Raw genomic sequence first — 26,085 nt, forward strand, 5'->3', positions numbered from 1 at the left:
AGAGAGAGAGAGAGGAAAAAGTAAACCCTCTCTCCAGCCCAGATGGAATTGCCACGGCAATTGGAACAAGGGGAGCCTTGAGCGGGTGGCGCCGCAGGGGCACAGCAATCGGAAGACAAAGTGTGTGTCTCGAGGGGGGCACGCGAGCATGCGATATAAGCCAAATGATCTGGTAGAAAACCTTTAAACATACCCCGAAGCCAGTAATCAGGATCCTGAACTCATCTTCTGTCTCGTCGCAGCTCACGCTTCTGGTGGCGGGGTCGATGGAACCCATGGCGGCGCAATGGGGAGGTTTTATGGATGATTTGTGGTGGGCAAGGTGATGATGCAGTATGTCTACCCCGTCACGTTTAATATTGTTCTCGTATACAACAGCCCCTTCTCAACGCCAGTGACGCCAGGATGAGACGTTCGCTGCTTGGGCAGTCGGGCGAGCAAGCAAAAGTGAATGGGGCGTTTATTGTTGTACTGAGTTGGTAGCTGGAACTAAACCCCATGTACCCGGAGCCGGAGGGAGCCGTGCTATCTTTATAGGCAAGGTATATTTGCAGGCATTTTTAATTGGGGGTCGAAACGAGAGAATTGACCACCTTACCCGAACTTGACTCTTGCAGTTGCATGTATCTATCTGACTTGTGGGTATGTATGATGTAGGGGAGGGGGGTTACAGCGTACATACATATTGCGCAACAAATTTACCTCCCCCCCAGGTAATGTATGTAGGTCGCCTGACTAAAAACGGATGGGAACCCGCGGGGTAAAAAAAAAAAGCCAAGCGGCACGCTGTTATGGAGGGGCTATTCACTTAGGTTAGATGCAATGTCCAGAAAAAACATGGAACCAAGGCTCGAATGTCCGTCAGTGGTTACGTCTTTTTGCCCGCTTTATTTGAACTGCTGATGCATAGCGTCGAGTCATCGCTCATATGGTGCAAACCTAGACTGGTTGGGAAATCTGCAAAATCTTGTTGCATACTGCCTCAATCTGGAAGTGGTAGAATAGACCCCCCCATATAAGCACGAGATAGTACAAACATGTCATGATCTGCAACCTATAGCCCATATATGAATGGGCCATGACGGTAGCTATTATTATCAATATAATACATTAAATAACATATTGGGGTCAATTGATCTATGTAGTGATTTGTTCTTATTAATCCGTAACCACTTAGTCATAGCCACGAAGCCGTTCACTCATATTATGCTTGTATTATTTGTGCCAAAGCATTGGCAGCGGGTTAAGCTTTGGACCGTGCTGTGCTACCTTGAGCCAGTGCAAATGATGAAATAAGGTACAGAGTACGATTTCTTGGACATTTGCTAAAGATGGTGCCTAAGCATGTACATTTCATGACATGTATTCCTGTTTTACAAGTAAGACTCTCTTGGCATTGTTCTGCCCCAGGATCGAGATGCTTGATGTCCAATGTTGTTTCATTATAAGTCGTCAAATAAAGAACCAGCATTGGGATCTCCAAGCCGATACATTGCACTCTTGACGGGCTTGAGACCATAAAGTACAATATCAAGCAATGTTTTTAGCGTACGGCGCGGCTCCATTTGAGCCTCGACACTCACATAACTTCATCCAAACAAATCCACAATTCGCAAGCAATGAGCTTGACCTGCCACTCACAAAGATACGAGCATTGCATTTTCTCTCTATGAGAAGGACACTCGAATATCACCATCATCATGTCAAGCGTAAGCATGTATTTCTACGATGCCACCCTGCCGAGACTGAATCTCTGACGATGCAGCCATGTCCGCTTAGACTGAACAAGAACAAACTGGCGTCAACGGCGTCACACAGCTGCTCCGAGCGATTGGAAGTTGGGGCACACCAAGGTGAGAGCAAAGGGGAACGAGACACCTGACTATGATCCAGCTTCTTACTTTGTAATCCCAGTGGCCGGGGGTTACACATGTTCCGGTCATTGATGGTAGCATCTTCAACAGCTGTATGTAGACTCTGGAGCAACAAATATTCTCCATCCCTCCTTATCAAATATTCTCTATACACCAATTCCCTTGGCATATCACAACTAACAGGAACCGGGAATACCCCCAAGGCCATCCTAGGCGTCTCCCTCGCCGCGACCCTCGGCCTCCTGACGGGCTCGGGCTCGGCGGGCTTCCTGGTGGGCTCCTGCGTGGGCTTTGTCGGCGCCTTGATCGCGTACCACCGCCTGTCGCTGGCCCAGGCGCTCGTGGCCCTGCGCGAGAACCCTCGTCTCCTGCAGCTGCATCTGGCCTACAATTTCCCCCTCGCCGGCTTTGGCGGTCACATGTCCCGCGCCCAGCTCCGCGCCCCGTACTGGCGCGACAGCCTGCATCGGCAAATGTTTCTCATTGCCGCCTGGCAGAGCGCCTCAGTCCAGCTGGATGACCTCCATGAAGCCCGGACCCGGGCCGAGGTCGAGAGGATCATGAGAGGGGAGAGTAGGGGAGAATTGGAGTATGAGGAGGTTGAGGATGGTGAAGCTCATGTTGAAGACAAACAATAAATGGGACGCATATGAAGAATATCATTGTTGTCTAAAGAATAAAATGCTCCTATCTATCTAGTCCAAGATGCTTTTTTGACCGTTTGCTCGTGATATACAATCTGAAAAACACTATGCTCTATGTTTTTTTTAGCCCACCAAAGAATGCATCGCTTTATAGTCATGCTCGCTTATAAGCCACCACACTTCCGACTATGAATCCCACTTTGGTATACCCCTGAGGCCCCAGGACTTCAACCCGCCACAACAATCTCATCACCAACTTCCACAATTTGCAGCGATCCAGTATTGTCCCACTGGACACGGCCTTCATCAACAGCATCTCTCAGTTCCTCAGACAGAGGCTTCTTGTCGCCCGTGTTGGGATCCCAATCCCATCCCTCTTGCATCCACATCCAGCGCAGGTATGCCCTCAGCTCCTTATCTGCCGGCATGACTCTCATCCACTCGGGCTGGAACTCGGGCTCCCGGCCCTTGCCCTTCCAGTCCTCGGCGCGGCCGAGCAGCACGTCACGACAAAAGATGCGCCAGCTGTCAATGGCGTACGGCCCTTGCGTCATGTGGCCAATCTCCCACGCCGAGGCCCTAGGATCCTCGCTCTCCGCCGGCAGCTGCTCTCCGGCGCGGACGTCTGAGCCGTCACCAGGTACGGGGTAGTTCTTGACACCGTACCGGGTCTCGCGGCTCGGCGGGCTCTTGATCCAGATGCGGGCGTATTTCTGAATCTGTGCAGTCCGCACGACCGACAAGCCAAGGTGTTTGATCATGGATGCAATCTCATCAGGGCCGGCGACGAGTAGCGCGTGCGGAGTTGGGTACTTCTCCATCAATTCGTAAAAAACGGGCACCGAGATTCTACCGGGCGTCCTGACGAGGAAGGTGATGGCTATCAGGAGGCGAAAGGGATCGCTGGCCAGCTCTTCCTGAATGAGCCCGAACCGTGGGGCGGAAAGGGTCGGGAATGGCAGCGCCGAGACTGTACCACGAGGTGGACGTGGACTCTTTGGCTTGAGGGGGCTGGCATTTGGTGTTGCAAAGTACTTTGACGTGGAGATTCGTTCCTGACTTGGAGTCTGGGAGGCGACGCGAAGGCTCTGGCGCCTCCCTTCGGCGCGTTCTATGATGGAAGAATCTACTCGAACGGGTGTACTTTCCGAAAGAGGAACTTTGCTAGGAGTCTTTGCTGCTAGCCGGAGGCTTTGGCGTCTGCCTTGGGTAGGATCTGTGGCGGCACGATCTCTCTGACGAATTGTACCTGCAGAGCCAGGCGTTCTCAAGGGTGTTCTCGTGGATGATCGTAATTCGTATATCCTAGCTGGAGCCGCAGACTGCGGAATCTTTCCATCCAATCTCGTAGTTCTCGCCGCTGATGTCCCCTTTGCTGGTGTTTCGTTGACTTGTTCATGTGCCCCTTCTTCGTTTTCATGAGCTTCCTCTTCGTTTTCATGAGCTCCATCCTCGTTTCCTGGTGTTCCATCTGATGGTGTTTCATTCATCGATTCATCCACTGGCTCGTTTTCTATTTCGTTTACCAGTTCTTGGTCTGCTTGTTTTCCATCTGGAAGCTCTTGATCTGATGTTTGGGGTTCTGTTTTTTCTGGGCTGTTCGTTGTTTGACCAACAGACTCATCCGCTTCTTCGACTTCTTGCCCTTCGCTTGCTGGTGCTTCAGCTGCTGGCTCATCTTCCATATCGAGCATTGGTAGCTCAATATTTAAAGGTTCTTGTTCTTGCTCGTTGATTTCTGGTTCCTGTTGGATTTGGTTGCTCAGGCACATTTCACCACTCGTAGACTCCTGGCCGCTTACGAGTGGCTGGCTTTTTAAATGGCCCTCGTTTTTCTCATCAACATGCTCTTCATGTTCAGAAATCTGAGCGGTAATCGCCTCGAGAGTCTTGTTGCCATTGCTCGTATACCAGACAGAAGCCTCCTGGAGAACGGGTGCTACTGACTCTGGGGTCTGCGGCATAATCTTGGCAGACTCCCTCTTCAGCTTCCGCTTAAGAGACCTGTTCTTCTTTTTCTCGGCTTTCTTCTCGGCTGCTTTGGCCGCACGATGGGCTACTGTCTCCACGCCCTCAGCATCGCCATCAGTCTTGGCATTGATGCTGGGGTCAGGTGTGACACCACCCTGAGCGTTTGCTGTAGCGGCAGCGGGTGGCGAAGGCTTCTCGAAGAAATGAGATTCATTTTTTTGGTTTCCGAGGCCTTCGCTTTTTCTTGGGCCTATTTTCCCCTGCAACCTCTTGGGACTCGGCAGTTCGTTTTTGGCCTTGCTTCTGTTGTTGTTGTTGTTGTTGTTGTTGCTGCTGCTGCTGATTTTGTTGACTCTTCTTCTGCTTATTCCTCTTTCTCTTCTTTTGCTGCTGCTGCTGCTGCTGCCCTTGCTGCTGGTGACTTTTCTGATTCCCCTGATGTGCCACCTTTCCTTGTGCCAGAGGGTCAACCTTCTGCAGATCCAAGGCCGCCGCCTTTTCTTCTGGCGTGCCGAGTTGCATCAGTTTGCCCATTTGCGTCAACACGTCCTGACCCTCCATGGACGACGGGTTGGCCAGCGAGTCCCTCCGGCTCCGCGCGCACGAAACCATCATATCCCACACTTCGACACCGCGCAAGAGGCTCATGCGCCGGAGATCCTCGCACTTGTCGTCGTGCTTGCCGTTGGCGGCCAATAGTCCCAAATGGAGTCTTTCGAGGTCGTTGTCCGTCTCCCAGCCCAGCATAAAATCCTCGGCCAGGTCTGACTTGGTCTTGCTGCGATTGTGGTTCTCCTGCTCCTCGTCTTCTTCTGTTGTTACCATGCTAGATGACGGATGATTGGTTTTCTCCAGCCAGTCCATCACTTTTCTGTAAATCTTTTTTGGATTGGGTTGGGCATAGGCGACTCGTTGTTGTTTCGAGTCGAAAAAGCCCATCTGAGCCCTCAGGTAGCTCGGAAGAATAGAAAATGGCGGATTTTCCAAAAGCACAAAACCGTCAAATTGCCCTTGGTTGTTGGACCTTCCTTCATACGCACTCACGGAAGCAATGATGACTTCTGTCAGCTAGGGCCGTTTCTCATGCTGTCAGCTTTGGAACAGCATACAATGAAGAGCCAAAATCAGACCAACTCAGACTTGAAACAGATTCAGAATAATTAATCAAGCAATAGAACAACATTACACATTATATGCAAAATTTTTCTTTTGGTGCAGGTTGAGGATGAGGTGCGTGTACAAGAAACAAAACTTGGGGGGATCTCTGGGGTAGGTCGGCCCGCTGGTGGGAAAATTTTGGACTCTGAGACCCAAGTGCAAAATTGGGTGCAAGTGGATTGGATTGGATCCTCGCCCGCCAACGTAAAAATGGTATATTCCCACTTGGCCCCATTCCACGTTGCACTGACCTATTGGCGGCAAAGCTCATGAATGGGGGCAATGCTTGTTTACAAAACGCGATGAGAGATTTTCTTAGATATATGCCAACAATTTGGGATCATTGGTAAAGTCTGCAAAGGTCAAATGGCAGTCTTGCGAGTGACCTGAAAATGGAGAGATCTGCACCCTGGAATGTCTAACAGATGATGATGGGTAGCAAGTAGCTTGGATGCACATCACTTCGATGACCTCATGTCATGATATTCATGCCAAACTCAAAAAGCGAACTTAATTCAAGGCTGTATACTTGGATTCTCGTCTTCGCCAGCCGAGATGTGGAAGAATGCTTCATGCTCAGAAAAGGATGCGCACAAGGGCTTGGCCGTACACAGAAGCAAAAGGTACATGTTTAGAATTCAGGAAAAACGAGAGCAAGAGGTGACTGTTGCCAGGCGTTCTTCTATTTACTTTAGAGCAAAAATGACATGTGCAAACAAAATCAATAGAAATAAGGAACTTGATTTACACTCTAAAGTCACTATCCCCCGTCTGCTCCCCTCGCATCAAGTCTTTTGCTTCAAAACAAAGGAGCCCTTTGGGGAGTCTAGTATTACATACAGGATTTCGTTTCGTCTAGAGGCGCATGTTTCTGCCAGCCTTGGGAGGGTCGTACACAGTCTTCCTCGACTTGATCGGAGACCACTTGTATCGCTTCACCCAGATGCTGAGAGCAGTAAGGACCGCGGTGACGGTCAGCACCTTTACACCCATCTTCTTACGGTCGTCCATCTCGGGCTCGGCGGCCCAGTTGAGGAATTCGGTGACATCCTTGGCCATTTGCGAAGTCGAAGCAGGAGTCTCGTCCTCGTACTCAACCAGGCCATCGTACAGAACACGGGCCATGGCAATACCGGTACCGGGGAAGTAGGGGTTGAAGTTGAGGCCAGACTGGACCTGAGCACCAGCCGGGGGCTCCTCGGGGTAACCAGTCAACAAGCTGAAGATGTAGTTGCAGCCACCGTGGCGACCCTTGACGATCAAGCTCAGATCCGGGGGCAGAGCACCGTTGTTGGCAGCTCGGGCAGCCTCGTCGTTCTTGTAGGGAGCAGGAATGTAGTCGGAAAGCTTTCCAGGTCGCTTCTCAATCTCACCCTCATCGTTGGGCTCAGTGTCGTACTCGTTCTGCTCGGCCAGCTCCTTTGCCTCGTCGACAGTCAGGATAGTACCGACGAGAGTTCGGTAGGGGACACGGCTGAGCGAGTGGCAGGCAGCGCAAACTTCCTGGTAGACCTGGAAACCACGGCGGAGACTGAAGCACATTTATCAGTTTACCGAAACTCGGCGGCCATGAAGTCGTCGGTATCTGCACTTACGCTTGGTGGTCAAAGGTCTTGGTCCATTGCTCGTGAACCCAGGGGTACTGTGTGGGGTGCAGACTGGATTGATGAATCAGCATACAGGTCTCGCAAACGCAGTTTTGGATGATGCGAGCTGAGATGAAGAGAGGCAGGACGTCGTCACGCGTCGCGAGCGCCGTCTCAATCCCCAATCTCCATCGCGGCCGTGTCTCTTGTTTTTGGACTCACCCTTCCTCAGCAGGCGTCATGGCATGTGCGGTAGGTCCGTAGAGGTGGTAGTACCACGCCACGGAACCAATGGCCACGGCGGTCGAAGCAGCGGCGGCGAAGTTCAGGCGGGTCGGGGTCTCGGCAGAGGCGGAGGAGCTCGATGTCGAGGCGGATCGCTGAAGAGAAGCGTCAAGTCAGTACATTTTTCGATGAAACGAGGTCCCAGAGATTGCCATTGAGATGCTGGCGGCGGCCCTCGACGGCCGAGGCAAGGTCTTTCCCCCTTCAATTCGGCTGGGATGATGGTCATTTCTCGGTCGTACCTTGGCGAAGCTGGAGGCGCCATTCCGGGCACCGCTGAGAATGCGCGTCGAGCGCAGGCAGGATCTTGCCAACATGATGGGCGAGCTGCTCTTCAGTCGTGCGAAGCGCGGCAAGCTGTGTTGACGGGTCAATGGGTCGGCAGACTCGTGGTCGTGAGGTCGGGAATCGTCTAACGTAGATTTGAAAACTACGAGTAAAAACAGCTCACTGAGGCCCCCGGCAAGAATAATGGAAAAACCCGATCGCTGATTGGAGAGATGACGGTCTGGAAGTGGACTCACACTAGCCACGTGACCTGCGGCTTTCCTGGTTCTGCCGATGAATTGATTGACTGGTTCGATGCAGGAAGAAGGACGCCAAGAACGACACCCTCAACACCACCAATGGCCTGTCTAGGCCAACCTCGGATGCGTCGATGATTCATCTTGCAGTTGTTTGCATCTCAATCAATCCTTTTATTGCATCACGGGATCATATTCTCATTCACATTTTGGAGCATCCCAATACTTCACCTGTCTCATTGCTGCGACTAAGTGCTGTCCCCACTTGGGCCGATTTACGGGATATTGCGTTGTCCAGCAGCCAGCTACAACTGACGATTGGTGGCGTTGCTATCAGTATCAAAATGGTGTCTTTCTTTGAGTCCTTTCCTATAGTATAGCTTGCGTTAAATGGACTGTGCAATTTTTTATCCAATACTTGTTTCTATTACACCACAATTTACGTGTTTGAACTCAATTGGCATGGCTCTTCTAGTCTTGTCCAGTGGCAACAGCTTCAATAGCTTCAACAACTCTCGGATGTACCTATGTACCCAAGCATTATCAGGTGTAAAGAGAAGTGAGGCAGAGTCAATACTGAACCATGAATGCTGCTTCGCTTCAAATTATATACCGCGGCTGCAGGTGTTCAACAACCAGCAGCTTCCAACCACTACAGCCTGGCTTCGGCATCATTGCCAATTCGGACTGTCTTGAGAACTCCTGAACTGCTAGAGCTTGTACTACTCAATTTGGACCCGCGGTCATTGCTGGCATCGGTACAACGTACCAGTCATTGCTTCATGACCTGATCTGCACATCGCCGCTCCTCCAGGAACAGCTCTACGCCAGTCCCTCGACGTTCGGCCTCTTGAAACGACTTGGAGATCAATCACCAGCTCGCCAACCTCACTGAAATCTCACCGGCTTGCTGAAGAAAAGCCGCTTCTTGAGGACCACAGTGGCGACACCAACGCACCTGGTGGGCTTCAATCCTGGGGCCCAATCGCACCCGCTGTCGTACCTGCCCAGGTACGAAAGTGGTGCATCCACATGAGAGAAGGGCGTCGCCTTTTGCCGTCCTGACGCGAGCGGGCGACGAATGCTGCTTCCAATGCCAATTCTTACGCCGTTATGTTGCAGACAAACGTGACTATTCCTGGAGTATCAACGCCGGTCGAGATAGACTCCGATCACAATAAATACCTTTTGGAAAACGTGAGCGATTTTGTATTCACCAGACACTCAGATATCTTATTAAATGTTTCGATGTTGCTGTCAGAAGTTGAAGCCGCAGCACATATTTGTTACCCGTATAATGGGTTCATAGAGCTTAGTAACTTGAAACTACTCAATGGACAGTGAGTTTGTATACCTTTGAGCAGACTTCAATCGTATCTCATGTAACGTCGACGTTTCACTTGACCTCGTGGCCTTGTTCTGGACTTGTTGCCTCACAACAGGTGCAGAGTTGTAGATTTCTGCATGAAGAATAGACTCGTAAATTGAGCTTAAAATTACCATGTATATTTTTCTTCTCGAGACCCCATTTTTGTAACCGTATTAACAAAAAGACATAAAAAAAATCCAGGCCATGCTAGCATCGCAGAACGTGTAGGGAGAGCATAAACAATGATTCGCTTACTGTTGGCCATTTGCCAACTTTTGTCTCTGCTTGACGGCATCTGCCAGGTTCTTGAGGACATCCTCGGTATCTTGCCACGAAATGCAAGCATCGGTGATGCTGACACCGTACTTGAGGCCAGACTTGCCCTCGGCCGGCACCTTTTGGTTACCTGCAACCTTGTGAGAAACCGGGAAATGACCTCGTGTATTAAGCTAGGAAAAGGAGCCGACTTACCCTCATTGATGTTGCTCTCAATCATGACGCCCATGATGGCGTTTTCGCCCTTGCTGATCTGGTCCGCCAACTCTGCTGCAACCTTTGGCTGGTTCTTGTGGTTCTTCAGCGAGTTGCCGTGACTGCAGTCAACCATGAGTCTCTCCTTCACACCGTTCTTGGCCAGGGCCGCCTTGGCCTCAGCGACCGACTTGGCATCGTAGTTGGTGCCCTTGGTTCCACCGCGCAGGATGACAAAGCAGTCATCATTGCCAACGGTTCCGACGACGGCCACGATACCAGGCTTGGTCACAGACAAGAAATGGTGGGGGTGCCTGACGGCGCCAATGGCGTCAATGGCCACTCCCAGCGTGCCGTCTGTTCCGTTCTTGAAACCAACGGGGAAAGACAGACCGCTGGCAAGTTCTCGGTGCAGCTGACTCTCGGTGGTTCTTGCGCCTACGGCGCCGGCCGACAGCAGATCGGCAAGGTACTGAGGAGAGATGGTATCGAGCATCTCCGAGGCAATGGGCATGCCCTTGTCGGTCAGGTCGACAAAGAGCTGTCGCGACAGGCGCAGTCCCTTGTTGATTCTGAAGCTGTTGTCAATGTCGGGGTCGTTGATCAGGCCCTTCCAGCCAACGGTCGTTCGGGGCTTCTCCAGGTAGGCGCGCATCACGATGAGCAGCTCGTCCTTGTACTTCTCCTTCTCCTTGAGCAGCATGTCGCAGTACTCGAGAGCCGAGGCCGGATCGTGGATCGAGCATGGTCCAATGATGACGAGAAGGCGGTTCTTGGGGTCGGTGCCGTTCACGACTGCAGCAACCTCCTCACGCGACTCGAGGACGGTCTTTTTGCTGGTCTCTGTTTGGGGGACTTCATGTTGAAGCAGGTCGGGGGCGCAGAGAGGATTGTAGCCACGAACTGGCAACAAGGAAGGTCTGATTAGTTTTGTCGTCGGTAGAGAGGCAAAATGCGACGAGAATGCATAAGAGTCGACATACTTCTCCAATCTTCGCTGTCGGCCTTGTTGCCCGCGTTCTTGTTCTCTATGAAGAACTGCGCGATGTGAGTCAGAGGGGCAATTTCTAGGGTTGAATGGGAGTATAGAGTCCAACTTACCGACATGATTTTTGAGTTGTTCAGTCTACCCGAGATCTCAATTGGAAGCAAGAACGAAGAGATGCTGCCGCGAATCAATTGACCTAACAACAATGATTGTGGTAAAAAATAATGAAGTTTTTTTTTCAGCTTGGCAATTACCCGTTGGTAGAATAATTTTTGGTTCTTGCCCTTGCGTCACACACCCGCTGTAGTGGAGGGGTGATCTACTATTTATGGCGGGGTTGGCCGCCTAGTCCCAATCTCCACCACAACGTCTCTGCATTCAGTTTCTTTGTTGATTTGGAAGCCCACAAAGTTCCCGTAATCGATTCCTTGCAGGAGACGTTGATCTATTATACTCCAACTTTACTGCTTGCTCAATCAGAAGCGTTGGATTGATTTTACGACTTGTGTAATTCACCCAGGAATATCATGTCAATATGCCATCTGCTTGCAAGATTTCCATTATGAAATTGTCTGGGTCGAACAATCAATTCATAACGACACATCTAGACGCCGACCTGAAAATGCGAGAGACTGCTCATTGCGTTCAGAATCCCTCCCAGAGTCCCTCTCACACTCAATTGATCTAGAAGCTTCAACCCCGCCAATGTTCTGCATGTTGCAGGGTTTGTAATGCTGCATACTCAATATGGCCATTGTGATCCTACTATGATCGTATACAACGTGCATACCCGCGCATCCAATAAGAGGCATCGTATTGACAACTCCACCGGAGATGAACTATCACGTGAAAAAGAGGATCTCACGGAGATATCGGTGCTCGACTTGCACACTTCCTTCTCTTGGCCACTGGCGTCTTGGTGTATTTCCACACTCCCATCATATAGTGTAGGTGCAGCACATATTTCATGCAAGAATCAAGTCAGTTGAGAAAGTCGACTCTGGAGTGCTTTCATTACTCCTCACTAGGTAAAATTCCTGAGCCAACATTGATTTGATCTCTGCCTTATTTTCTCATTGCCAAGTACCAACACAAACGTTTCGCATTGCACGACGATACGTGTAGTTATCAGGCTCAACAACTGATTCTTGTCCTCAGCCTCGGCCTCAGAATCTCAACGCAATCAAATTTGCCCAAGTATGTAGGGATTCTAACAAAATTTCAAGCATACACAATGTGTAAATGCTTTTATCTGGTTTGATGAGCCAGATACCTCCTTCATGTCTAGATTCGCACCCCCAGTATTCGAGTCGCCAGCAGCATGAGGCACGGGATGGTAAACTCACAATTTTGGTTGCCTCAAATATTAGTAAATGTACACTTGTATGCCGCCAAGTCATATGGGACTGTCTACCGGTTTTGGCTTCTGACTGGAATTTAGCCGTCGGCCCTCAACTGGATAAATGTATAAATGCACCCACGGTGACAGATGCGACGAACTATCCACTCTTCCATTCCCTTACTAGATATTGGAATATAGGCATTGTGATCTTTTCTTCTCTCCCGTGGACGTCGTCTAGCCTCGTTGATCATGCCTAACATTGGTCTTGTCATTCAGGGCCGCATATCAATGATCATGGGATCATCCTTGAAGATGACAGCCTCGTTGGTGGGCCTCGGGAGACAGTATAATGGAGTCGCTCTAAAAACCAAGAGCATGGGCTGGGTATGCAGTTCTTCTTCGGATTTGGGGATTATTTCGATATAGAACTGTACGGATTGATTAAAATTGAGCTGATTGGATATCCTGTGTCAAGTGTTGGTCCCAAAACTTCTGGACCAACTGAGACACGAAGATAGTGCTGAACCTCAATGCGTCAGCCGCTGGACGAATGCCAGAGAAAATAAGACTGATGATACACAACTTTAGAGAGCCATTTGTACATGTCAATAGGAGGATCCTAATAAATCAAGGTCCACTCTATCTTTGGGCTCAACAATCAGTCACCACTGACATTAATGGAATACTGCTATAATTAGAAGGGAATATCGTGCCCCAACTGCACAACCCTGATTCACTCCGTAGAGGATGCAACAAGCACTTGTGTTAACATGCGGTCATTTCTATTATATATACTACCACCCTGATTGCTGTTGGCGATATTTAGATGTGCTAAATGTATGATAAAGACCCAATGCTTTATCGATTCCCAAAATTAATACATAGGAACTCTATATCGAAGAAACAAACTTTTTAACCCTGTCCTGTGGACAGTCTTTTTCAACAGAAACGCTTTCTTTGGATTATTTGCCAGTTGACGAGACCTGGATTTGTGTCTTGACTGTAATGCCGTGGTCGTCGGTACTAGGTCTGCTCACGGAGCTCGAGTGGCTTCTCTGTGTGGACCGAAAATGGTTCTTGTCCGTGAGCTCGACCTCGTCATCCTCTATGCGGAAGTGTGACTGACCCTGCATGAAGTTGGGCGTCTGACTGTGGGCCGGACCGGTGCGGCTGTTGTAGCCGTGGCTGTTGGACGACTTGCCCGTGCGGTTCTTTAGACTGCGGAACAGCGGCGCGTAGGTCGGTAGGCAAGCGGAGATGATTGCCACGGAGGGCTCGAGACTCGACCAGCCAAAGGCCGGGCCCAGAATCCAAGAAACGTCGACGGCACCGCTATCCAACTGCACAAGGTAATAGATGCGGACAATACTGGCGACGCAGACACTAGAGTTTCACTGTCAGTATCGTGACTCCACAAGTAACACAGTAGGTGAAGACAAATGGAAAACCTTACAAGCTACCCAGCAACATGATGCCGGCGACCGACGCCTTCTTACGCTTGTTCATTTGCAGACGCGTAATACGAGGAATAGGAACGACCAAGACGAATATATCGTTGATCATGTTCACGACTCCAAATGCCAGGTAAAAGGTCAAGACCTGGATGCATTTACCATCCGTAGCACCCGTGTACTGCCTCCAGTAGAAGCTCATGGGACGGCAGGCACACGCCATAACAATCCACATGATGAACGGATATACACATGTGAAAAATGTGGCGAACCAGAACGCAATGACGAAAGGCTTGCCATCCTCGACTTTTCTGGTCTCACCGACGTAGAATAGTCGCCGGTATAGAAGCAAAATGCTGACCTTGGTCATTGTGACGGACGCTGCGTAGACCCATGGTTCGGCAAAGACAACCTGTGCAAAAGATTACGCATGTCAATATGTCGTCGTCAAACATGGTACCGTTGGGATCGGAAAGGAGTAACATACCTTCATCAAGGAGATGAATGAGTCGATGGTCAATGCCCAAATATGTCTGCCCGAGCCATATTGTCCAGCTGTTCGTCAATTCTAGTCAGCATCATCGACACTGCGAAACCTGAAGACGTCGCCAGCTTCTTCTCCATCAAGTGGGCTTACCAATGACTGTCGTAGCTACGAGCGCGCCAGTGAACATCTGTGGAGAAGGACGTGTAAGAAACCATTCATTTTCGTAACCGGAATTCGCGAAATCGAGGAAAGCGAAATGTCGGTGTCCAGCATCGTTGAGAGAAGCTTACAAGAGCAATAAGTATCGTGAAGTCGTCTAGAGCCAATGATGCCCTATTCGTCATGCGGACCCAGAATCTCAATGCCACCGCCGCAGCCGCCAAGCCCAGTACCACGCAGGAGACGATGTCGTAACCGACATATTGTTCTTCGCTTAAGTCGGTGCCATCCGGAGGGCTGCCAAAGACGGCCAGGATGGTCGGGTCGAGTGTTGACACATTTGTTGTCGACATGTTGGTCGGTTGTCGCTGCGTGAATGGATCTTTCCTGGAGACTTGATGGTCCTAGAGAAGAGCATGCATACGGACGCACATACACACATAAACATACATCACTCTCCAGTAGGAGGGTTTTTTTTTCGAAGCAAGGAGTAGTTTACATGGAATTAAGTGGCCGCTTGCCCCAGACATATTGAAGCCGGACTCCCTGGAATGGACACTGGTGCCAAGCCTTTTCACTGCCATCTTCAGTACCGTACCTGACATTCTAGTATGATTCAAGCTTGCCCCCTTCCCCGTAATTCCTGCAGACCAAAACGAACCAATGGCGGATATTCCCATGATCCACACATCCAACGTTCACCGTCAATGACATCCCGTACCACAGTAGTCGGGAGAGAGAGAAAAAATCTTTCGCCTCCATACTACTGGCCAGGCATGAATATGGAACCTGACTCGTCTTTGCGGGCATCCTAGCCCACCCCCAAAGAGGGTACCACAGGCACGTATAATTTTGTAATTAAACCCTATCAGATTCCCATCCTCTAAAATGATCATGAGTGAGGCTGTCTGGTGCAGATCTCGATAACATTCGGCGCAGGCGTACACACGCGGCTCTCACCCTTCACGGCGGATCTGTCATTTGTGTAGTGTCGGCCGAGTCGGAATCGGGTGATATACGAACGATTATGAAGCCAAGCGGAAGCCAACGAACGTTGATCAGATTCAATTCACGGGAGGCCGGGATACCGGGGCGAGGACTTGGTACTGCACTACTATGTAGTACGAATACATTTGCCAGGGCCTAGGTACGGTAATGTACGGTATTTGGGTAGGGATTCCCAGGCATATTTCCGCGAGTGCCAATACGTACGTTTATAGCGAGTACCGAGAATGCGCTACACCCTTTTGTCGGAGGGTCGACGTAGCTCAACGGCTCCCAATTTGCCAGAAGGACCCTGGATTCCAACTGTGGATACGGCGTGCGCATGATCCAACTGAATGGCCCGAATGGAATCTAAACCCTATCCAGTCGCGGGTCATGCCGCGGCTGGCAGATCTCGCTGGATCATTCATGGGAAGCAAGAAAATTCTGTATACACTACTGTATATAGATGGCGATCATGTCCCTGATCAAGTTGCCCCCTTTCTCGCTTATTTATCTCTCATTCATACCTGACTCTGCTGCTAACGTGCTTGTGTCAAGCACCATGTGGTTCAAGAGCAGCTAAGGGGTGCAATCCTGGTTTCTTGGCAGACTATAAAAATGGGGCTGGTTTCTATTGTATCAGTAATAGTCCGGAAACGTCCAGATCCTTTGAATGGAGACGAAAGAGCACGTTCACAGTTACTAGTACTATAGATAATATGAGTCCCCATAATATACTAATACATTTACCCAGACTCTTATCCACACTCCCCCCTTCCCCAAAACATGGTCGATGACAAAGCCATGATGAAGATCACGGGCTATTCGACCTCAATGGACGTATACGTACTTTGTACAAGCTTATCACCTCGGCAAAGGACCCCTTTAAAGGGGAAGAGCTAATTGATATTTCCGTATATGCTTCGATAATTACCAAGTCTGGCGATTCTAGAAATTTTCTCTCATTCAACTTCAGTTCCTTCTACAATCGGATCATCCACTTGCACTCTGTTTCAGCATAATCCTTCCACATCACTTTTAATAAACCAAATTAAAGATGGCTGTGATTGACAAGGCACCTGTTCTCCTGGGCCCCGAGCAGACGGGTCCCAAGGGATGGATCCAATCCATGATCTGCCTCGAACTGGCAGACAACTATGATGCTGACGAGATCTCGTCCATCCTCAAGAAGGCGTGGGCCACCTTCACGGCGCGGACGCCCATGGTCGGCGTCGAGGCCGTGCCTCTGGGCGGCGACCTGAAGCCTGCTGGTCAGCTCAAGTTGCAGCCGTACGGCGCCGGCGAGGTCGAGGACTTTGTGGTCAAGGACCACCGCGCAGACGAGACTCTGCCCACCTTTGCTCAGATCAAGGCTCAGGGTTTCCCCAACTCGGCCGCTGGCCACGCCAAGTTCTGCCTGCGCGGTGCCAATGGCCCCTGGCCCATCTTTGGCGTCGACAGACTGGCCACCAACTTCATGCAGGCCAACCTGATCAAGGGCGGTCTGCTCATCAACCACCTGTGCTTCCACGCCTTTGGTGATGGCACTTCCATGTGGAAGCTCGTCCAGATCTTTGCCGAGGACGTGCGGAGGGCCCAGGGTCTCGCCGTTGAGCAGCCTGTTGAGATTCCCACGGCCGACCGGGCCAAGCTCCTCAAGGCCACCGGCAAGAATGTCTGTGCCAACTTTGCCCAGGAGCACCAAGAGTACATCCACCTGCCCTTCACGCCCGATGCGCTGCCCGACGGCCTGACCAAGGCCAAGCACCACGCTCACGTGTTCCGCTTCACCCCCGAGGCCATCCAGAAGCTCAAGGCCGAGTGCTCGCCGGCCAACGTCCGCGTGCTCAAGAGCCTGGTGGCCCAGGACCAGCTGCCCAAGTTTGTCTCGACCAACGACGTGCTGACGGCGCTGCTCTGGCGCACCGCCCAGCGCGCCGAGCAGGCCGACCACGCCGCCTACGACGGCACCGAGACCCCCTCGGTCGTCATGGTGGCCCTCGACGCCCGCCGCCGCACCCACGTGCCCGTCCACCCCCACACCCTGGGCAACATTGTCGGCTACTCGCCGGCCATTCTGCCTCTCTCAAAGGTGCTCAACAGCTCCGAGGCCACGCTGGCCGACCTGGCCTGCCTGATCCGCATCGGCGTCAACAAGTGCGGCAGCACCTACTACGACGAGGTGGCCCACTACATTGAGAACATGGACGACGTGAACCGGCTGGCGGGCACGGCCTTCCTCGACATGCCGGGCAAGAACGTGCTGCAGAGCAACTGGAGCGAGTTTGACTACTACGGCATCGAGTGGGGACCCGCCTTTGGCGACCGTATCAAGGCCGTCCGTTTCCCGGCCGGCGGTGTCTGCGCCGGCTTCCAGATCATCATGCCTACGCACCCCGACAGCCCGGCTGGAACCGTGGACGTGTTGACTGATGTGTCGGATGAGGCCTGGCCACGGCTGCTACGCGATGAGACCTGGAACACGTATGCCAAGAACCCCACCACGGTGGCGTACGAATAAACTGTTCCATGATGACAAGCAGTCATTCTTGTTTTTAGATGATAGATAGATCGATACTGCTCTAGTATAGACCTAATGATAATACCCAATACCTGCTCAAACTTGTAACCTCAAAGAATACATCGTGATCTACTGATATCCAATCACATGTCAAAATGTCTCCCGGCATGTACATACCGTAATTGATCGTCGTCTCGAGAATGTCTACAGAGTACACACTTTGGAGTCGGAAGTGACGAGGGCCCCTGTTCGATTTCTGGAAGGAATCGCATGATGGTGGATATGGCATGCATGGCAGCGGACCCGTCCCGCCTAAAGACAAGGAGTAATTTCCACGTGGGTGGGCAAAGGCAAGGGTTACATCCCAGGATACCTCGTGGGTATGATAAGAGTATAGCCTGCCGGCTTGTTCCCGTTGGACAAGCCTCTATTTTGCTAACGATTCCAAGTCAGCATTGTTGCCCCATCCCGAGTCAGTATCCATCAGATCCTTCCGCCCCGAGCGTCTGGACCCTGTGGCTTTTTTTGTCAGGAGATGTCGCCAGGCTTGTCTGCAGCAACAATGGATTACATGCGGCAGACAAGCCCGGGATGGACAAGGGTCCAAGTTTGCGATAATACAGGGTAGCTGCACTTACAAGCTTACTTACACACGTGCAAGGTGTTTTATGACCCAATCTCTTGCCATCATTTGAAACACTGCCTAAGCAAACAAATCAGACATCATGGCAACGACGACGGATTTACAGCAGCCTTTCAAGGTAATCATCGCCGGCGGGTCGGTGGCTGGCCTCACGCTGGCCAACATGCTCGAGCGGGCTGGTATCGACTTTGAAGTGCTCGAGAAGCGAGAGGTCGCACCGCAGCTCGGCCAGTCGATTCTTGTCCTGCCTTGCACCAACTTGATCCATGCGCAACTGGGCCTCAAGAAGCCGACAGAGCAGGGCGCAATCCCTATAGGTGTACGAGACCACTGGGACGACAAGGGAAAATTATTCTGCTCCTCGGATGAGTTGATTCAGCTCGCGCGCGTGTAAGTAAATATCTATACGGACAAAGACTGTCTTGGTTGCGCACGTATTCTGACATGGTCCCAAGTCAGAAGCAGCCTGTATACTTTATAGACCGCAAGATATACCTCCAGAACATCTATGATGGACTCAGCCCGGCATCCAAGTCCAAGGTCCGGGCCCAAGAAGGTATCGAATCGTACACGGAGCACGAAAACGGCGTAACAGTCCGGACAGACAAAGGCAATATCGTCGAGGGCAGCATGCTGGTCGGCGCTGACGGCGTGCACAGCGCCGTGCGACATCTCATGGCACAAGCGATCCAGGAGACAGACCCGAAGAGGGCGGCGATCTTGACCACTGGCTTCAGGACAAGATACCGCATCCTCACGTGCACCTCAAACAACTACTTTGCCAATGATCCCAAGCGTCAATTCCTCAAGGACGGCATGACCAACAACACGTACTACCCCGAGCACGGTGTTGGAGGTTTCACAGTGTCTGGAGTCGAGGGAAGAATCTTCTGGGCCATTTATATCAACAATGGCGATGAGAAGGCCTACCCCAGCGCAAAATATGGCCAGGTTAGTAATATTCTCTCCCGAGATCGACACTCTGAGTATAGAAAGACGCTCTCCCTTGGGAATCTCGCTGACAAGATTTGCACGTTTTCGTAGGCGGACATTGACGAAGCCATGAAGAAATGGGGTCACCTCCACCTGAACCCCGACTACACCTTCAACGACCTCTATGATAGCCTGCTGGGCGCCAACATGCTGTCCATGGAGGAGGGTGTGCTGCCGACCAAGTGGCACTCGGGCAACCGGACCGTCCTGATGGGCGATTCGGTGCACAAGGCGACGGCAAACCTGGGCATGGGCGGCAACCTGTGTGTCGACGACGCCTGCCGCCTGACCAACGAGCTCAACACGCTGCTCCAGCACAACCCGCAGCCATCGACGGCCGACCTGGTAAAGGTCTTTGATACCTATGACCGCTCGCAGCGCGCCCGTGCCGACTTTGTCTGCAACGCGTCGGCCGTCTTTGCCGGCTTTGAGACCATGAGCAAGTGGTACGCCAAGCTGGTCAAGCTCGTCTTCCCCCTGGTCCCTTCGTCGCTCAAGATGCGCGTCTTTTCCATCTTTGACAGCGGTGCGCCTGTGCTGGATTTCCTGCCCCTGCCCAAGGAAGCTGCTACTGCTACTGCTTAACTCAAAGCGAATTCCCTACCATGATAACATGATGAGACGCAAAGTGGCTCTATTCTGAAGCCAGCTCTGCATCAAATCCCATGTATTATCCATGACCTAGAAAATCAACCAATAGAAAGGTGTTGGTCTCCTGGAATATAATTCTTAATTTAGATACGTATCTTGTTTCCATCGTGAACGTCGCACATCCCGAGATGATCATTGTGACGCCTTCCCATAATGGTTATAGTACAGCACTATGGTTTGTATGGCGAAGTGGCATCATATGAAGGAGCATGGATCGGCCCCAGTTTTATGTCGGCCGACTGACTCGGGTCCCGGGCGGCTGTCACAGCCCTGGAGAGAAAAAAAAAAAAAAGAGTTCGAATTGCCAGTCTGTAGTATGTACTGCCGAAGCTTGGATGACCTGATATTTACTTGGCCTGTGCCAATATTTTTAATAACTTGAACAGGTTGGACCCTTGGAAAAAGAGGAAAAGCCGACGCCGTTGAATTCTAGGCTCTAGTGAATCAACTAGTAGCAAGATGAAGTCTGGAGATGGTTAGCTGTTAGTCAGCAAACGGTAATTAACTAACTCGACCATATGGAGCCGGGTGTGTCTCTAACAGCTTTTTTGATACGACAGGGATACGCAAGTTCATGGCGTCCCCGGCTCCGTCGTACGCCGCATCGAGTGGATATTTTTTTTTCAATCTGTACCGTAGATCGTGGTTCGAGGCGGCCACGTACGTGGGAAGAGGGTCCGGTAGCAGGCTAGGTAATACAGAGACATGATCGTTGTGCAAAGGGCCAGGGGACGGATAGGTACCGGGGGTTAAAACCCCTTTCCTTGTCCTTCGAAATACCTGCGTGCCCGCTGCAGAAATGCAAGCACAGAGACGCACCCAACTCTTTCTGATGAACCACAAACACGTGGTGAGTAAGGGGAGAGGGCAAGGGTATCCAGCTCGGCCACAATGTGGTACCTTGTCCTACTCGTCCAATGCCATGTTTGCAACTCCAGAATCGCGCGACGACGGATATAATTAAGCGTCGGAGTCGGAGGCAAGCCCGAAATCAAATCACACCCTTGGCCTAGACCCAGCCCAAATCATCCGGATTTGCGGCAGGTCAGCGGCACAACCGCTTGCTTGAAAAACGCCCAGTGACATAGATGGCTTGATGGCCAAGAACTTCTAGAAGCGGTACTTTACGCAAACGCTATCGCTGCTTTCGTATTCGCACCGTTGCTGGTCCTGACCGTTGAATGAGTTTATTTGCGGCGTACTTCCGTAGTTTCCGCATTCCAACAGTAGATAAAGGTTCAGTTGGTTGCGAAGAAATGTCCGGCTGTCGCTTGAGAGACAGAATGGGGGAAACACAGACGGTTACAGAGGGTTGCTTCAGTGTAGAGCTTCTTGCTGAGCCATATCAGGACGTCCAACTGTTCGTGGATCCGGAAGAGTAGCCTCGGTAATAGGCGTGACAATATTCCCATATGTCACATGGTCTCCTGCAAAGAAAGGTCACCATTATTCCCGTGGATCTTGATCAGCTGTGGAATCATTGCCGCAAGGTACTAGCTTCAAGAAAGGCATACATGTCGTGAGAGGGGCGTTCCCCATCACTCCATGATGAGCGGCACTACCGCATATTATTGCCACGCGAAGTGTGAACTTTGTGTGGTTTTGACTGGGGAGCTCTGGAACCTTCATCCATCCACATCGGTCCCGATTCGGGCGCCAAGTCCCAACCTGAAGCCGCCAGTTCAAACAAAATTGTCGAGTCTGCGGGGCCCCTGATATGATGCTTTCCCATTCTGTAGATGGTAGTAGTATCGAATCACTCTTGAAGGATTCGCTCAGGGGATATCCCGTCAATCATCGACTCAACTCGCTCCACTGGCGGGACTGGCTTGTAGCAACCCATCGAATAACCGAGACGGCATATCAATGTTTGGCTTCTGTAACTTCCTAATGTCCAATAGACCGCCTTTATCTGTAGCAAGTTGGAATGTGGTAGAACACTACCATGAAGCATTGGGCCTTTGACGAGCACGTGCCAAGATATCAACTCTTGTCAAGTCTTATCTCTACTTTCTGACAGGTAGCGGTCCAGAGATAGACGGAATGCTCGGGCTAGTAAGTCTGCTGCTAGACGGTACACGTCACGGAATCTTCTGTCAACTCTTTGAGACCTTCATGAAAGATGTATACCATAACACTCACATGTGCGCTTGTTCGTGACTCGACGAGAACAAGCAAGCGATCGCCACTCAACGGTAAAATGTCATGATCGAGACCAAGACCACAAGAACGATTCTACTCTTTAATCGACACCTTCGATGAGGGTACTTGGCCCAGATCTTGTATACATGTCGTCTTCCCTAAGTCTACAATTCCTTGACCATATGATGCAGCCTCAGCATGACAGATGATATGCTGACTGACGTGCTGAACATTGACATGATTCTATAAACACAAGCAACGCAAATTCGCTTTCTAGAAACACGAAGCACTTCTATGTCATCACCAGCCCCAATCAATCTCAGCTTCTACCACACAGTCGACCCGGCGCATTCGCGCTGCACCAAGGGCCTCAGGCAGCCAGTACACCCACCTAGGCAGTCTTCTTGGCGACAATCTCCCTTTCCGGGTCCTCGACGCCGTTGAGCTTGCCGTACAACCACTTGAGACCCATGGTACTGGCAGCCATGACGAGCGCCGACGAGGAGAAGAGGGCCGCGCGCTGCCAGGTGGACAGCAGCGCAAAGATGGGGTACGGATACCAGCCGTTGCGGCCAAAGCACACCTCGACCCAGGCCCAGTAGCCCAGGGCAAATACGAGGCTGAGCGACAGGGCGCTGCCGCGCTGGATGGCCCACGGCGGGCTAAAGAGCAGCAGGTCCACGGCCAGCAGCACCCCGGGGGCGGCGTGGAAGCCCACGTCGGGCAGCACGTCGAGCTGGAACTCGGGCGGGAAGACGAGCGACTTGTCAATGGCGCACAACCCCCAGTACAACACTGTAATGAGGATCTCGAGCGGAGCCGCGACAACGGCCAAGCCGTTCTTGAGACGAAAGAGCGGCGGCGACAGCGTCAGGTCGGCCGCCAGTCCGACGGAAAAGGTGGCCAGTGACAGCGCCAGGCCAATAATGGTCAGGAATTGGTAGTTGCCGCCGTACGAGTTGGACAGGGGCGTTTCCCACTCGTTCAGGAACCGGAACGATAGCAGAAACGATGTGATGCCGGCGGCGTGGAGGATGAGGGAGAGCGACCGCGATGGCGCGCGGATACGCTGGAGCGGATGCACAGCCGCCGTCATGTTGTGTGGGTGATAGAGAGGTTTGGTTGAATTCTACTGGCTGACAATGTATTCCGTACGTCCTGAGATATATATCCCGTCTATAGTCTAAATCAATTGACTGCGCCAAAGGAAAGCAAAAGAGTTTATGTCCTGATCATTTGTGTAAACGCAGGGGATTAACCAAGAAATCAGCGCGACGAAAAAAGTGACCAAAGTAAACACGCCAGACCCGCGCTCATGACGTTTTGATTTTGGAGCAGATGCAGCGGCTTCACCCACTAGAATAGGGAGCTTCCGCAGCCACTTTAGGTGGGTCGGTAGAGCGCTACAATCCCCAACCAGCCTACCTAGAATCCACGTGGTTAATCCGCTGTCTCGGGGTCCCGGATGACAGAATATTCCCGGTCGCCCCGGATCCATATACGCCCGTTTTCTTACATGAGCATACTCTGCTTACGGCACAACCCTCGCATGCGGCCTCGATTTCTCGGAAGGCAACGTACAGAGTACCAACAAGAAATTTGGCAAATCAGGCAGCATAATAATGGGAAAGAGCCAATCATGAAGTAAGCGTCACATGCCTGACATGATATCTCAAGTAAGGTCAAGTAGGATTCAACGAAGAAAAGCATTGGAGACTTTCTGATGATTTGTACAGTAAATCACACCATTATGCCTGCCTATCCGATATCACAACACTACCAGCCATCGACAACCTTAGCATACACATACATGCCCTTGGCAGGCCTTGCCGTGATACCACCCTTGATCAGGACCTTGGATTCGTCAAATTCCTCCTTGTTGTACAGTTCAAATTCAAAACGCCCAACCCACTGTGCCAACAGACACGCAAACTCGGCCTTTGCAAAAGATGACCCGATGCAGCTCCTGGGTCCGTGTAGGAAGGTCATGTAAGCATAGTTGCTGGTGGCTCCTCCACTGGCGGCCGACTTGTCCGTCTCGTCCTTGGGAATCCACCGGTCTGGGTTGAACTCTCCGGCGTCGGGTCCCCATTGCTCCTTGTCCAGGTTAATAGCCGCGGGCGGGAGGATGACCCGGACACCCTTGGGAATGTGGTGTCCTAGGATGCTCGTGTCGCGCACGGTTTGGCGAACCGTCAACGGCACCGGGGGATAGTACCGCAACACCTCGTTACAGACAGCGTTCAAGTAGGGCAGGCGGTCGATTTGCAAGCTATCCACGTCCTGATCCACGTCGGCCGAGGGTAGGTGTTCCCGGACCTCCTCTCGTAATCGCTTTTGCATCTCTGGATATCTGGACAACATGTAGACTGCCCACGTCATTGCTGCAGCGGTGGTTTCGTGTCCGGCAGCGAGGAATGTCATTAGCTGGTTGACCAGATCTTCATCGGAGAAGCCACCCGACTCAATGGCAACCGACAAGATGTCGACGTCGGTCAGCTCCTTCCTTGCAAGCTTCTCCTTCTTCTCGACGACGAGGTCCCGACAGACCGACTTGATGATCTTGGCCGCTGATTCAATGTCGTTGTTACGCTTTACTGGCAGATTCTTGATGACGAAAGCAGGCAAGAACAAGGACAAGAGGTTCAGTATTTGAGCCTGCTTCGAGGGCTGGAAAACCGTTCGGTAACGCTCATTGATCTCGTTGTTGGGATCCCTGATGGAATTGAAATCGCGGCCCATCCCTGCCACGCCGATAATGTCCAGCGTGGCCCGCGATGCCCAATTACCCACCTCGATGACGGCTGTGTTTTCGCGGTTCGCAAGAGCTTCTTCAGCATCTGTCGAGATGTTCTTATTCTTGGCATCTGCCAGGATAGACTCGGTCATGGCCTGGACTCCACTGCGGCCAATTCGCCAAAAGACGGGATACAGATCCTTGATGTGTCTAAATGCAAAAGCGGGTAAGAGATTTCGGCGCTGTCTCTTGTGTTCGTCGCCCTCTGCGACCAAGACGCCAACTCCTAGGATCCGGCCCAGAAAGGTCTTGAGCTCGGGTGGCTTATTAAAGTCATAATTGCGGTGGACGAGCACCTCTGCTAGCGCCTTGTCTCCATTGATGAACAGACGCTCTTGGTTGAAGGCTCCTAGGTAACGTATGATACCCTCGTTGGGCACCTCACGGATCCTGCACATTAAGTTAGCCTGTGTTCACGTCTTCTTGCCTTTTCACCAACTACTGACCATTTACGGTGTGGGTAGCCGGAAGGCAGTTCACGGATAATCTTAAACTGGCCCATAAACCAAGAGTTGCCATCTTTAGGTTGAGGTAGATGGCGCAGGGGAGAGAAAAAGTTGGGGTATAGGATGATGGACCAGACGCCAAGCACAAATCCTTCCAGCAGCGCGATGGCGGCAAAGACACTTATGGACTTGGATATTGACGACGAGCCATGGTAGGTCGTGATGAGATAGGTAAAGAGGAGTGACGATATCGCCACCAACCGTGAGCGGGAAAGCATGATGATTGGGATGGTTGGGAGTGCTGCAGATTTGGTCGACTGTCAAAGCCGTCAAAAGGGGGCAAGCGAGGTACAATTCACCCAGATTCACAGCTGTTTTGTTTGGTGAAATAGGAAAATCCAAAATAGCTCCCACTAGCTTTTGAACAGCTCTCAGAGTCTCTGGGCTGAGGACGAAAAGGAAGCTGCGACGGCTGGGTCGGACAGTTTCAGAAGTAGATCCGGTTTGCAAGGGGGTTAGCGAGGTATTCGTCCAGTATTTATCGTTGACGCCAGCAAAATGCTGCAATCTATTATCATCTTATTTGTGCCCGCGAT

The 26,085-nt window shown here is 51.4% G+C and overlaps 10 protein-coding genes across 10 annotated transcripts; 2 read left to right on the top strand and 8 right to left on the bottom strand.

The window, feature by feature from the left end:
• Positions 1–2,083: 2,083 nt before the first annotated feature.
• PFICI_01518 (uncharacterized protein) lies at positions 2,084–2,254 on the bottom strand (the record flags this gene model as incomplete). The annotated part of the gene is made up of 1 exon (XM_007830099.1): positions 2,084–2,254. One exon carries the CDS (start codon positions 2,252–2,254, stop codon positions 2,084–2,086), a length of 171 nt encoding a protein of 56 aa, XP_007828290.1.
• Positions 2,255–2,745: 491 nt separating this feature from the next.
• On the bottom strand, positions 2,746–5,314 carry PFICI_01519 (uncharacterized protein; the record flags this gene model as incomplete). The annotated part of the gene is made up of 2 exons (XM_007830100.1): positions 2,746–4,683; positions 4,757–5,314. 2 exons carry the CDS (start codon positions 5,312–5,314, stop codon positions 2,746–2,748), a joined length of 2,496 nt encoding a protein of 831 aa, XP_007828291.1.
• A 1,188-nt stretch (positions 5,315–6,502) lies between these two features.
• On the bottom strand, positions 6,503–7,835 carry PFICI_01520 (Cytochrome c1; the record flags this gene model as incomplete). The annotated part of the gene is made up of 4 exons (XM_007830101.1): positions 6,503–7,178; positions 7,243–7,305; positions 7,456–7,613; positions 7,761–7,835. 4 exons carry the CDS (start codon positions 7,833–7,835, stop codon positions 6,503–6,505), a joined length of 972 nt encoding a protein of 323 aa, XP_007828292.1.
• A 1,827-nt stretch (positions 7,836–9,662) lies between these two features.
• Positions 9,663–10,989, bottom strand: PFICI_01521 (Phospho-2-dehydro-3-deoxyheptonate aldolase; the record flags this gene model as incomplete). The annotated part of the gene is made up of 4 exons (XM_007830102.1): positions 9,663–9,817; positions 9,883–10,785; positions 10,866–10,920; positions 10,984–10,989. 4 exons carry the CDS (start codon positions 10,987–10,989, stop codon positions 9,663–9,665), a joined length of 1,119 nt encoding a protein of 372 aa, XP_007828293.1.
• Positions 10,990–13,174: 2,185 nt separating this feature from the next.
• PFICI_01522 (uncharacterized protein) lies at positions 13,175–14,033 on the bottom strand (the record flags this gene model as incomplete). Its single annotated transcript, XM_007830103.1, has 2 exons — positions 13,175–13,595; positions 13,666–14,033. 2 exons carry the CDS (start codon positions 14,031–14,033, stop codon positions 13,175–13,177), a joined length of 789 nt encoding a protein of 262 aa, XP_007828294.1.
• Positions 14,034–14,286: 253 nt separating this feature from the next.
• Positions 14,287–14,662, bottom strand: PFICI_01523 (uncharacterized protein; the record flags this gene model as incomplete). The annotated part of the gene is made up of 2 exons (XM_007830104.1): positions 14,287–14,337; positions 14,441–14,662. 2 exons carry the CDS (start codon positions 14,660–14,662, stop codon positions 14,287–14,289), a joined length of 273 nt encoding a protein of 90 aa, XP_007828295.1.
• A 1,691-nt stretch (positions 14,663–16,353) lies between these two features.
• Positions 16,354–17,817, top strand: PFICI_01524 (uncharacterized protein; the record flags this gene model as incomplete). Its single annotated transcript, XM_007830105.1, has 1 exon — positions 16,354–17,817. The coding sequence occupies one exon, from the start codon at positions 16,354–16,356 to the stop codon at positions 17,815–17,817; it is 1,464 nt and encodes a 487-aa protein (XP_007828296.1).
• Positions 17,818–18,542: 725 nt separating this feature from the next.
• On the top strand, positions 18,543–20,038 carry PFICI_01525 (uncharacterized protein; the record flags this gene model as incomplete). The annotated part of the gene is made up of 3 exons (XM_007830106.1): positions 18,543–18,850; positions 18,916–19,411; positions 19,505–20,038. 3 exons carry the CDS (start codon positions 18,543–18,545, stop codon positions 20,036–20,038), a joined length of 1,338 nt encoding a protein of 445 aa, XP_007828297.1.
• Positions 20,039–22,637: 2,599 nt separating this feature from the next.
• Positions 22,638–23,342, bottom strand: PFICI_01526 (uncharacterized protein; the record flags this gene model as incomplete). Its single annotated transcript, XM_007830107.1, has 1 exon — positions 22,638–23,342. One exon carries the CDS (start codon positions 23,340–23,342, stop codon positions 22,638–22,640), a length of 705 nt encoding a protein of 234 aa, XP_007828298.1.
• Positions 23,343–24,022: 680 nt separating this feature from the next.
• Positions 24,023–25,767, bottom strand: PFICI_01527 (uncharacterized protein; the record flags this gene model as incomplete). Its single annotated transcript, XM_007830108.1, has 2 exons — positions 24,023–25,433; positions 25,490–25,767. 2 exons carry the CDS (start codon positions 25,765–25,767, stop codon positions 24,023–24,025), a joined length of 1,689 nt encoding a protein of 562 aa, XP_007828299.1.
• Positions 25,768–26,085: the final 318 nt, after the last annotated feature.

Source organism: Pestalotiopsis fici (genome assembly GCF_000516985.1).
Source record: "Pestalotiopsis fici W106-1 unplaced genomic scaffold PFICI_Scf_1, whole genome shotgun sequence".
Lineage (NCBI taxonomy): Eukaryota > Fungi > Ascomycota > Sordariomycetes > Amphisphaeriales > Sporocadaceae > Pestalotiopsis > Pestalotiopsis fici.